This window comes from Cicer arietinum, chromosome 8 (assembly GCF_000331145.2).
Source record: "Cicer arietinum cultivar CDC Frontier isolate Library 1 chromosome 8, Cicar.CDCFrontier_v2.0, whole genome shotgun sequence".
In the NCBI taxonomy this organism is placed as follows: Eukaryota; Viridiplantae; Streptophyta; class Magnoliopsida; order Fabales; family Fabaceae; genus Cicer; species Cicer arietinum.
The window spans coordinates 8,160,993-8,173,780 of NC_021167.2; the positions used below are offsets into that span (position 1 = coordinate 8,160,993).

Below are 12,788 nucleotides of genomic sequence, written 5' to 3' on the forward strand. Positions count from 1 at the left end.
GTTTTAAAAATTTTAAATTGAGTTTGTGTTAATTGAAAATCTAAACTTAGTTTCTATGTTATTTTATTGTATATTTTTAATGATTTTACCTTCTTGAGTCGAATATCCATTCATAATTTATATTCATTGAAATTAATTCATACTTAATGTATAAAAGATATACCGTTATTTTAAATAAACATAAAAAAAAAATTAAATTAAAAGAATTGCAAAAAATTAAAAACATATGGGTTTTTACTATCTTATCTCTATCTAGTGAGTAAGTCCCTCTGTTTAATTTATTTTTAATGTTTTTGTTTAATATGTGGGTTAAAAAAGATGTGGGTTAAAAGATAGAACTAGATATAGATAAAAAATTAAAAAAAAGATGCGGGTTATCTACTGAGTAAGGCCCATAGCTATCTGGCCCGTCCAAGAAATTATAAGTTAAAATAATCCCACCCATTATCAAGTTCATAGATTTTCCGATCAAAACAATTTTCGCTCCGTTTCGCTCTCGTTTTGCTCCCGTTTTGCCTTTCCAGCATAATAATCACAATCCAGCATGGGTTACGAAGACAATCCGTTCGTTTTTTTTTTCTCTCTCTAAGAATTTTCCCGTTAGGGTTTTGGTTTTCTGCAATTCGATTTGATTTAATTCCCTTTGGTTTTTGTTTTTCAGGTACCGCGACGAGGACGGTGAAGCGTTGATGGACTACGACGACATTCAATCCGATCGTGATCAATCACCGGAGCCACAACAGCTTGACGATTTCGAGGAAGACGTCGACGATTGGCATGGTCAAGAACGATCGCAGACTCCGGTCTACGACAACAATCCGGCCAAATCGAAGCCAAGAAAGAGGCTGGTTAAGAAGAGCGACACCGTGAAACAGTCGGTGGCTGCGCCGGATCTTGAAGACGAGTTGGAGGAGGATCGGTTTCCAGATGAGGGGGAGGAAGGGAGGAAGAGGAAGAAGGGGAAGGATAGTGGATCTGGAAAGAGAGAGAAGAGGCTTAAAGGGGAAAAGATAATTGGAAACAGCAGTGGAAAAAGTGGGTCCAAATTTGGGGGTTCCAAGAAAGGGTTGGGTGGTAAGGCTGGAAATGATCATGATGGTGAAGTTAAAGAAATGTGGGATACAATTGCGGGAGGAGATTCTGAGGTACTGTTTTCCTTAATTCAATCTTTATTTTCCATTATTACATGTGTTGTATTGTCTTCTTTTGATTAATTTCAATTAATGCTGTTGACTGTCTGGAGTACACTTTTGGTTGTAATTTTGTAAATTGTATCTGACGCTAGTTTTTGTTTTTGTTTCTATCATCAAGGATGATCACGAGGGGGTTAGGAATCTGGATGATGATAACTTTATAGATGACACTGGAGTGGAGCCTGCTTTGTATGGTTATGATGAACCGCATTCTCCTGGTGATGCTCCCCAGGTTGATGATTTATTCCCTTACTTTGTATTGAAGAAGTTTTTCTGCTCAAGTTTTACTGAAATCATATCCACTTTGTTTAATAACTTTGTCATTACACGTTCTTCATATCAGCTGTAGAATGTTTGAGGCCAAGTTTTCTTGGTTATAATTTAGTTAGAATATTTTTGGGGAGAGATCAATTATTGGATTTCTTGCAATGTTATGCAAAAAGCTTTTCTGATACCTTTGTCTGTAACGTGAATTTTCTAGGCGGAGGAAGGCGAGGAGGATGATGAAATCAAGGATCTATTCAAGATGGGTAAGAAAAAGAAGAAGAATGAGAGGAGTCCTGCAGAAATTGCTTTATTAGTTGAGAATGTCATGGCTGAGCTTGAGGTTACAGCAGAAGAGGATGCTGAACTTAATAGACAGTCCAAGCCTGCTATTAATAAACTCAAGAAGTTGCCTCTTCTTACAGAAGTCCTCTCAAAGTAAGCTCTTTATTTCCTACATTAAGGCTGGTGTTTCGTTAATCTTTTGTTTTTATCCTCATTTTAATAACTTTCCACCTACTATTTCACAGGAAACAGCTTCAACTAGAATTTTTGGATCATGGAGTGCTAACTTTATTGAAGAATTGGCTTGAGCCACTTCCTGATGGAAGTCTGCCGAATATTAACATACGCACAGCAATTTTGAAGATTTTGAATGATGTAATGAGTTGATACCATTATAATGATTTATATGCAATTACTTTTACCAAGATTATTCAGCACTGTATTCATTTTTCTTGTTATGCAGTTTCCTATAGACCTAGAGCAGTATGATAGAAGAGAACAGCTGAAGAAAAGCGGTCTTGGAAAGGTTGGGTTACTTTTGATGATGTGAACAAAAAAATAAGGGTGTCTACATCTAGACTATTATTGGAAGTAGTATGTTAGATTGATAACTTTCTTTGTTTTGACAGGTTATTATGTTTTTATCAAGGTCTGATGAAGAAATCAATGTAAATAAGAGATTAGCTAAGGATTTGGTTGATAAATGGGTAAGTTTAGGATATTTCTCAACTCTTGCTCCATCATTATCTTTTATATTATTTTCAAAGCTGTTCAGTTCCTTCAATTTACGCAATATTTAATATTAAAATTGAAATGGTTGAGAAAAAAACTTGGGTGGTCTTCTTTGTGTACTTTACTATTACCAAAAATTGATTTTTGTTGTCATTCTGTGATTTCAGAGCCGACCTATATTTAATAAGAGTACGCGGTTTGAGGACATGCGAAATGTTGAGGATGATAGGGTTCCTTACCAGAGGCCATCAGTTAAAAAGTACTGTTATACATTTTTTTAATTGCTTGGTTTAGGCGGTATTAGACTTATTGCTTTGTAATAGGTTGGACTTATATTGTTTTCTTGAACTTTTACAGGCCAGCAAATAAATCTGCAGGGATGCAATCTAGAGATGGTGACCTTGATTTGGATCTTTCACAGTAGGGATCGGATGATATTTATAAACTTCTTTTGTTCAGTTTCAATTCAGGATTCACTGATTTTATATTTGGATGGAAAATTTTCCAATTGTAATGCAGGCCTAGGTCTGGACAGTCCTCTTCCAGGCAACTCACATCAAGGCCAGAAGCAACACCTTTGGATTTTGTGATCCGCCCCCAATCTAAAATTGATCCTGATGAAATTAGAGCACGGGCAAAACAAGCATCTCAGGACCAGCAGCGTATGAAGGTTTGTGTTTTATCTTTTTTAAGTTTTGGACTTTTTTTTCATCCTTTTAAATCTTTTTTTTGGGGTTCTTTAAGCTATTAGTTTGAAATGGTTTCAAATATTGTTTCAACTCTGTATTTTTCTCCATCTTTCCAACTTCCAATGACAAGCAGATCCCTTTGAAGTTTTGTTTGTGTGTGTCTAATGCTATGTCAATAGTAACAGGTTTTTATGCTATGCCAATAAATAAGTGTGCATGTGAATGAAACACAACAATCATCTGGCTACATAACATCATATTTTAGATAAATTTGGTTAATATCACATGCCATATTTTTAACTTTGCGGAGTTTCATGCATAAAACATTGTATGATTTGAACATCAGATACTGGATGTCAGTTAATACCAAGGCATTTTATAGTGTTATAAAGATTTATAATCTTGAAAATTTAAATTATGTATCCAATAAAACTTAAAATTAGATAAGTTCATTTTGAAATTCTTGATTAACATGTAGTTTGAAATTATGTCCATTGTTATCTTTTAATAATAGAAATGTGGACCAATTTGACCAGTTAAGTTTGTTAATTGCAGATGAATAAGAAATTGCAGCAGTTGAGGGCACCAAAAAAGAAGCAGCTTCAGGCCACAAAGCTGAGTGTGGAAGGTCGTGGCATGGTCAAATATTTTTAAACGTGACTAATACTGGATGGATTTGTCAGTCTGGCAAGCTTGATATGATGTGCATCCTTAATGTGTGAATCGCTGTACTGAATATATAGCCAGTTAAATTGAATTTTGATGGGGATGTCATCAAAATACACCTTTGTACTGAATTTATTGTGTATTCATGAATCGCAATAGTAAAGCCAAGTTATATTGGTCTATTATTTACGTTTTTATGTTTTTTATTACTTCGTGTTTTCAAATAATCAAGTTTCGGTTTATCAATTTAATGAAAAAGTGAATTCTGCATAGTGCATACATATTTGGGCGTGTGAAAATCTGCTTAGAGTTATTTGGTCTCTTAACTTCTTATATTATAAAATTGTTAACTAAAGAAAAACTAACAACTATTAGATTGGTGTTTATTGGTTAAATTATTTATCATCAAAGAAAAAAATGTGGAGTTTTTTCTATATGTTAATTTTTTTTATAATGATATATAATTTATTAATTTTGTAAATAAGTAAAGTTATAAAAAAAATAATAATTTATTTAGAGATGAAAAAATTATTATTAATGACGTCGAACTAATTACCGTTTTACAACAACGTGTTGAATTTAAAGTGTCTACAATCTCAAAATCTTATCATTTAATTGACATCTTATGAACATAAAATATTAACTATGCTTCAAATAGAAATTTATATAATTAACAATTGTAGACTTTATTATTATTAAAGTATATAAGTTATCTGAATAAAAAAATATATAAGTTATGTAGAAATTATTAAATTTGTAATTTTTTTTCCTGTCTATTTTAAAATGTTTCGAAACAATGTTCATGACATATATAGATAACTACTAAGAGAAAAGGATACAAAAATTATTTATTATATCGATTAATTGTTATTTGTGCATGACATACATGATAAATATATGTGTCTACACAATATTAATATTAACATTAATATTAATAATAATAATAATAATAATAATAATAATAATAATAATAATAATAATAATAATAATAATAATAAAAAGATAAAAAAAAGTTGTATATTGATTATTTTTAATATCTAAATAAACATTTAAAATTATTTGAATATTTTATTAATTATATTGCTAATTTTTATAAAAATATTTACGTTTTAATATTTATTTATTTATTTATTTTTGTTTAAACCTTATACGGTTGCAGTGACTATGTTTTTATATACTTTGTGGTCATTTAAAATGTTAGGTTATAATTATTTAAATGTAATTAAAATATTGTGTTCTATGTATAATGAATTATCAATAGTAACTTAATATGAAAATCAGTTTGTTATAAGTTATGTTTTTTATTGTTAGTTTTAATCATAGAGTTATGAAATTAAGTTGTGATATTATCTTTTAATTATATACTTTGTGGTTATTTAAGATGATTGTTACATTTTAATAATTAAAATGTAATTAAAATATTGTGATGTATTTAAATGTAATGAATTATCAATAATAACTTAATATGAAATTAAATTTGTAATAATAGTTATGTTTTTTATTGTTAGTTTTTTAATCATAGAGATGTATGCAACGTTATGGTATAAAACTATTGAGAATGCTTATCTTTCAGAGATAAAATTAGTTTTTGCATACATGCATTAAGTCAATAGAATATTGTTCAAATGAGCTATTGGTGTGAACCATAGACAAAAATGTGTGAAGCCATGTTTTCCATATGTTTTTAGGTTAGTGCTTATGGCGAACGACTATCAAAACAAATTTGCTATGCTATTTGATATTGTAATCTTTTGGCTAAAGTGAACCATAAGACTTGTTTATGTATAGTTGAACTAAAAATCTAAAAAATAAAGGACTTAAAAATGCATTTTGTGGTTTAAGAATTCAAAAGTGATCAATGAGACATTAGTTAAAGAAAAACAAATCATTTGTATCCAAAAGAAAATAGGTTGTCCATATTAAAATAGAACTGAAAGACATATATAAAAAGTGGAAAAATAAAAGATGGAAATGAAAAATAGAAGATGAGTAAAATTAAATGGAGAAAGAATGACCTAAGTATAAACTTTGACTCAATCTATGAAGTCGTCGAAAAGCTTACACAATCTCACATTTCTCATTGATATTTGGGGGGATAATTGAAAAATCATATTAGATTAGAACTAAAAGGCATATGTAAAAAAAAAAAAATAGAAGTTGGATAAAATTTAAGTGGAGAAAGAAAATAACTTGATTTAATCCAATTGGGGAAGTTACAGAGAGGTTACACAATCTCACATTTTTCATTGATTCACCTAATAATTGAGAAGTCATGAAAGATTGAATGTTGTATAAGCGACAAAACTTTGTATTTAAAGTGTGTTCGCACCAAAATTTAAGAAGGAATCAAAAGAATAATTCTTGAGATAACATAAAATATGATATATTTTATTTCCAATTAATCTGAATATACAATGTTAGAAATAGAGGAACACTGACAATTGGTTGAAGTGAGAAATAGTAAAATTGAGAAATAAAATGTAAATTAAAAAACTGAATTGAGAAATAAAATCTGTGAGATGAATTGTGGAAATATATGATAGGTGCCACATAAAAATATAAGTAATATGACCCATAAATGTGTGATGTGTCATTCAATAGAGTAGGAGATTTGTTTTAATATATTATAATAAATTTATTAAATAGTTATGCATTTCTTTATTGTTAAAGTTGTACATTTAATTATATTATGTTATTCATTTTATATAATTTATATTAACTTTGAAACATTAGATTTATAAATTATGTACTTTTTGACATTTTTAATGTTATATGTTCATTATAATTATGTCAATCTCACCGTCAATCTAAGTATTCACTAAATGATTTTGTATGTCTTGTGATTTATTATATCATTCATTAGTGAGGGGTAGTTTATTAAAAATAATATTCAAAATTTTGAAATAATTATTCACGTGTGCAAATATAATAAATATATATGAAAAAGGTTAAAAAATAGAAGTTTATTAAGATTCAAAATTCTTACATAATACTAATGTCTTTTACATAATAAAAAAGTTAGTTACATAAAATTGTAAAGCCAAATAAAAATTGTAACTAAATTTCATAGTTATGATATTTTGGATGGCAAACAATATCAATTACTTTAACTATTATTTCATATAAATAATTACACTGTGAAATGAAATTTTTAAATAATTATTTGACATCGTAAAAAAACTTCAAAAGTGAATTGTAAAAAATTATAGACAAGAAAAGTTTCTGGATGTTTAAGATATAAAAAAATTTGTAGTGAAGTAATTTGAAGTCATTCATTTCAAAATATTTAATATTGTTTATTTTTTGTTGTTTCGATTATGATTTGTGTTTCTTATTTATAAAAAGAAAAAAAAATATTATGAGAGACGCATTCAACATAGTAGGAAAAAAACTCTCCTTCCATACAATAATATTTATATATATATATATATGATATTGGACAATAATTGACAATAGATGAACAATATTATTGAAGTATTTGTGAAGTGAGAATGTGTCACACAAATAAATATAATTTGATTGCATTTCATAACATCGCTATCATTGCTTGAACTAAGAGAGTGGTTGAAAAACAAAATATAAATCTTAATGTGTGTATATAGTCGGACTTGCATTGTGATGCTTTGAAGATATTGAATGATTTGTTCTTTTTTATATGAATGATAAAAATAAAATTTTTGATGAGTAATTATAGCCTTATAGTGAGTCATTGAGTAATAAATTAAACTAGGAGGCATCAATTGCAAGCCAACCACAAATTTTACTAATAGTAAAGACAAATATCTCCCTAATAGTATTAATAAATTTTACAGGTGATCATATTTTATGACCATATTATAGAAAATTGTGACACGTGAGGATGTTAAAAAGTTTTAAAATTAAATAAACTTTTTAAGTAGACTGACATACCATACTAACTTCTTTTAAAGATCAAACTCAAACCTAAAAAGTAAGCCAATGACAGACCACAAGCTAGACTCAGACCTTGAATTTTTTTAATTGTCAGACTCAAGCATATCAAAGCCTCGCTCGGTCCAGTCTATCCTCACCCCTAATTTTCATCCTTATCAACAAATGAGGCACTTGGATACTCTCTTTTAAACTTGTCTAGTGTGATATATATTACACAAATCTCAAAAATTGAAATAATCCAATGACAAATAAACTAAAACAAAAAATAATAAAAATAAAATCCACAATCCAAGTTTTTTCCAGGCTTTTTTCTCATATTTTTTTTACTTTCACTCTTGAAAATTACGTTTCAATCTAGGATATATTTTCACCATGTTAAAAAGTGTATTAAAACTAAAATTCAAAAGACATATAGATTCTTTTAAAAAAAAACAATATCACACTACAACTTTTTTTTAATAATGTTTAAATATTAAGAAAGTGAAACATATTTTACTTTCACTAATTTTATTAACACTGATTGAAAAATAATAATGTGACACTCGTTATACGTTTTTTTTACAGCTGTATTCTATATCTTTTATTTTATTTATAAATTCATAAACACTAACTAAAGAATTTCTCAATTTTTCTCCCTCATTTATATTCTCTATCACGTGTTTTGAAATATATAAAAATATTTGGATCTATCAAATGCTAATATATTTATATTTCTAAAACTTTGATAAATAATAATATAGAGAATAAAAAAAATTTAGAGATGCTCTTAACTCATAATCACTGACTTTTCAAATAAGAGTAAAAAGAAAAATAAACATTACAAAATAACATGACATAGTTTGAAAGAATACAACTACGAAAATGATAAGTCAAAACTATAAAATTAAAAAATATTATTAAGAAAAATTGAAGACATAAAACTAACACAAACAAAAAAAATATAATAATTAATAAATATATTAATTAGTTCGATGAAAATAAATCTATGAAATAAAAAAATATTTATTGATACAAAATCTATATGAGATTGAATTAAAATATCTATAAAAAATCTTTGTGCACATAATGTACGGCTAATTGAATTAATTACTAGTAATTAATATTGTTTTATAAATAATAATTAAACTCAAAAGTTACTCATTTGATCTTGTAGTGTTTAACAAGCATTAGCATCTCGCGCCTGAATTTCCTTCTCACTTCCACCACCTGCACGTGCTGACCTCCCCGGCACGTGGGAGCTTCAAATCCTCTTCGACCGAACCAACATAGTGTTGGGTGGGATTTCCCAACACATAGGTCCATCACGTAAACTCTTCCCACAAAACCACTGTCATTTATAGCGCCATTTCCAAACTCGATTGTTACGCTCACTCAATTGACATCATTATTATTTATTTTAATGTTTCTTAATATGTTTATTTGCTTTTAACTAGTTTCTTAAGTAATTGATGACAAGTTTTCTTCTTTATTATTTGGTATAATTGTAAGTTATTTTTTATTGTTTGTCCCAAAAAAAAGATGTTTTTCATTGTTTAATTTTTGTAGTATGGACATAAGAAAGAAAAAAAAACACTGAAAGAGCTTTATTACTTATTTTTTCTTATATTTCATCAAGAAGGGAATATTATTAATTGTAAAATTATGTTATGTATTTAATTAAATTATATTATATTTTTTTATGAAATTATGTTCACTAGGTTTGAAGACAATGTTAAAATTTGTCTACTAGTATTTCTATTTATATACTATGCAATTAACGAATTAAACACTAAGACAATTTTTATTTTTATTTTTTCCATCATGATAGTTTTTCTATCGACAACTTTTACATTATATTGGTAGATATGGGCCGTCCAAAAACAATTATGAAACACATTCAAAATGAAAAAACTCGAAAATCAACTATCGTTCACCGAAAGAAAGGATTAACAAAGAAAGTTTTGGAACTTTCAAGTATATTTGAAGTTGAAGTTTGCTTAATTGTGTATGATAGTGATGGTAGTGATATACAATGACTTTTCTAGAAAATGTCACAACTGTACAATCTATGCTTAAAAAGTATGAGCATCAAAAGATTGAGACTACTCTTGAGGAATTTGGCGTCAAAGACTACTATGCCAATAAAAAGAATTTAGTCGAAACCCAAATTTCCATAATGCATAAGGAGATCCTCAAGAAAAAGTATCCAACTTCGAACCCAATTTTTCATAACATGGAAGAGGAGCAACTCAAAGCTTTCATTGCTTTTGAAGATTCCAAGATTGAAGCTTGTAATCACATGCTAAAAAATATGCATCAAAGTGACACTTGCTTCGTAGAAAACATGGCTCAAAATAGTGATGTCTGCTTACATTCAAGTCAGGATAATGTAGTAATGCATAACCTTCCTCAAATGCAACATATTATTGATTTTGTTGAGCCAACCAATGATGATATTAGTGAGTGGATAGATTTCAATGATCTTTCTGATTTGCCACCAGTTTCGTCGACAAACCAACTAAGTAAATTTGTTGAGTGGGATGATATAAAGGTTGAATCTGAGAACTTTACTAGCTTCCTACAAAACACTACGCAAAACATTACTTGTGACAATGTTCTATCCTCACATTATATGCTGCCACTTTATGATGACATTTATGATATGGTTGACTTTATGATGACATTTGTGATATGCTGGATTTTAGTGATCTTATTGATTAGGATAATATAGTGGTTGGACCTGAGGATTTTACTAGATGATCTTGTTGAGTGTGATAATATAGTCGTTGAAAGCTAAGGATTGTATGATTTTATGTGTCTTTAAAAAAAAAAAAAGATGTTCATAATATAATATGTAATTTGTTTTAGTCACATCATTTTGTTCATTGATGGTTATAGTTTTATAACTGGTTTAGTTTCTAGAGTTCAATTCATTCAATGATTAATAGAGATTACTTATAATTATTTTAATTGTTTTGTATATCTTGTTTTCTAATCAGTTGTTATGTAACACTTTGCATGTCAATATGGACAAAATTAATGGCCACTGCTAAAATTCAGTTATTTACTTGTGGATTTGAGCTAAAAATATGAGGAAACAAGTTAACCGAATAATATTCTATGTAAAAATCTTCGTTAATAATTATTTAACTAATAGCTAAATTTAGTGCATCGATATTTCGTGTTCCTTCACGGCCTTTGGTATACCATGATGATATGTAGTCTCCATAAACAACAACATCCTAGTATTTAGTTGGTGATGAATTACTGATTAGTTCAGAAGAAGCAGGGTAGATCTTGACTGTCTTGACAGGGTCATGAAATGTTGCGACAGAGAGCATTGGTTTATCAGGATTAGTGACTGCTCTATGCACACAACTCCTGACATTCCATTTGTTATAATGTGGTGCCAAAGTTAACAGACCTTGTTAACAACTTCAATTTCATGAATGAATCGTTTATCAGGAAAACTAAAAGAAATCACAAATCATCATGACACAATGCTAGATTGCCACATCCTGTAATACTAAATCCCATTTTTAAAAGAAAAGTTACAATAACATTGCTTCTAATTCAGGAGCAAACATTGTCATTCATAAATCATAACAGACGGAGATGGCACCAAATGAATAACAAGGAGACTGCCCTATTTACCTGTAAGAAATAAACAATAACCGAAAAACACAATCAATTTTCTAAACAAATTTTACCTTGGCCTTCAACAACTTGCATATTACAGTACATAATACATTTACAATTGGGCATCAATACAATTATTGAAGTAAGTTCAGTGCACAACAAAAATCAATATTTGCCTCTCGTCAAAACCAATACTTCACTACAACCCCTTGAATGTCCTTGAAGACTTACAAACACTTTAAAAATTTAACTGTAATCCATTTAAATAAAGCTATCCCACAAATAGGTTATACTAGTTATTTTGATAATGACTGTTGTAATACCATTCATCCAGATGCTAAGAGTAGATAACCAAAAAAACTAAAATACTTGAAGGATCATTAACAGTATTAACTGAACTCAAGTAAAAAAAATACAGGTGCCATGCATATTTGCTGATCTGCACCATCTTTAAAGGAAAATGTCTTTCCCATAAAAGCTCCTAAACATGCTCTGTTAAAAAGAAAAGCTATTGGTTATTAACGAAGACCAATATAAAATATCTACGTAAGACATGAATCTAGAAATATAAATTACTTAACCTTTTGACTCCTGTAGGAACGGCATTATGAATCACATGTGATAAGCAAAATATTAATATTAATTTTCATAATGTAGACCAATCCATTATAAGAGACTGTCCTGGAGAGAGTATAAGGGATATTAGTTTAAGCAAGTTTAATGACAGTAAAAGCAACTATAAAGCTTTAGTGTTATGTTGGCATTTAGAATATTAACCTATACATTGATTTCACTGATATGTGAATTAGTTTGCTGCAAAGCTCAAGTAGCATAAGTTAACTCTGCTTCCATGAAGAATCATGACAACCACCAGTGGTTTATGATGGCATGGATGCAAAACAACCACAAAATCGCAAATAATATTTAAGAATCAAATTTCATTTAATATCATCTAAACAAATTTCATTTTGTCATACATATAGTTAAGAAGAGGTACTCAAATATAAATCATGTAACATCAAATTCTTTGTAATCAAACTTAATTTTTTTATTATGAGATTTAGTTAAATATAAGTTTGTAAAGTTCTATCCAAAGATGCCCTCAAACTGTGAGTAACCAAGCTTCGATCAGCTAAAAGAGTTCAAAAACCTTTTACATAAAACCTTTTACATAATTAGGGTAGTAAGAGTAAGCCTATATTAAAATGCCATTGTTGATTTATGCAGATAAAGTCAATCCTAGCTCTGGCCATAGCAATAAACAGTCAAAAGCCTATCCCTTTTTTGTGCTTTGTTCCTCTACAGCAAAACAATTAACTTCAGACTCACCTTGTTGCATTATTCTTATATCCTTCATGATCTCTCAATTGACATCAAACAATACACTAAATCTAGGACATGCACTAATAACAGTCTTTGGAAAAATATG

The 12,788-nt window shown here is 28.8% G+C and overlaps 1 protein-coding gene across 1 annotated transcript; it reads left to right on the forward strand.

The window, feature by feature from the left end:
* The first annotated feature begins 412 nt into the window (after window positions 1-412).
* LOC101507994 (protein IWS1 homolog 1) lies at window positions 413-4,018 on the forward strand. Its single transcript, XM_004512408.4, has 11 exons — window positions 413-564; window positions 662-1,145; window positions 1,312-1,425; window positions 1,675-1,895; window positions 1,988-2,117; window positions 2,206-2,268; window positions 2,372-2,449; window positions 2,642-2,733; window positions 2,832-2,894; window positions 2,994-3,144; window positions 3,719-4,018. Exons 1-11 carry the CDS (start codon window positions 545-547, stop codon window positions 3,815-3,817), a joined length of 1,515 nt encoding a protein of 504 aa, XP_004512465.1. The 5' UTR covers window positions 413-544; the 3' UTR covers window positions 3,818-4,018.
* Window positions 4,019-12,788: the final 8,770 nt, after the last annotated feature.

Excerpts from the sequence above, each read along its gene's own strand:
- LOC101507994 (XM_004512408.4), top strand. The coding sequence starts at position 545 with ATGGGTTACGAAGACAATCC. Across the intron at positions 1,896-1,987 it reads CTTACAGAAGTCCTCTCAAA|GAAACAGCTTCAACTAGAAT; the intron begins GTAAGCTCTTTA and ends ACTATTTCACAG. Across the intron at positions 2,450-2,641 it reads AGGATTTGGTTGATAAATGG|AGCCGACCTATATTTAATAA; the intron begins GTAAGTTTAGGA and ends CTGTGATTTCAG.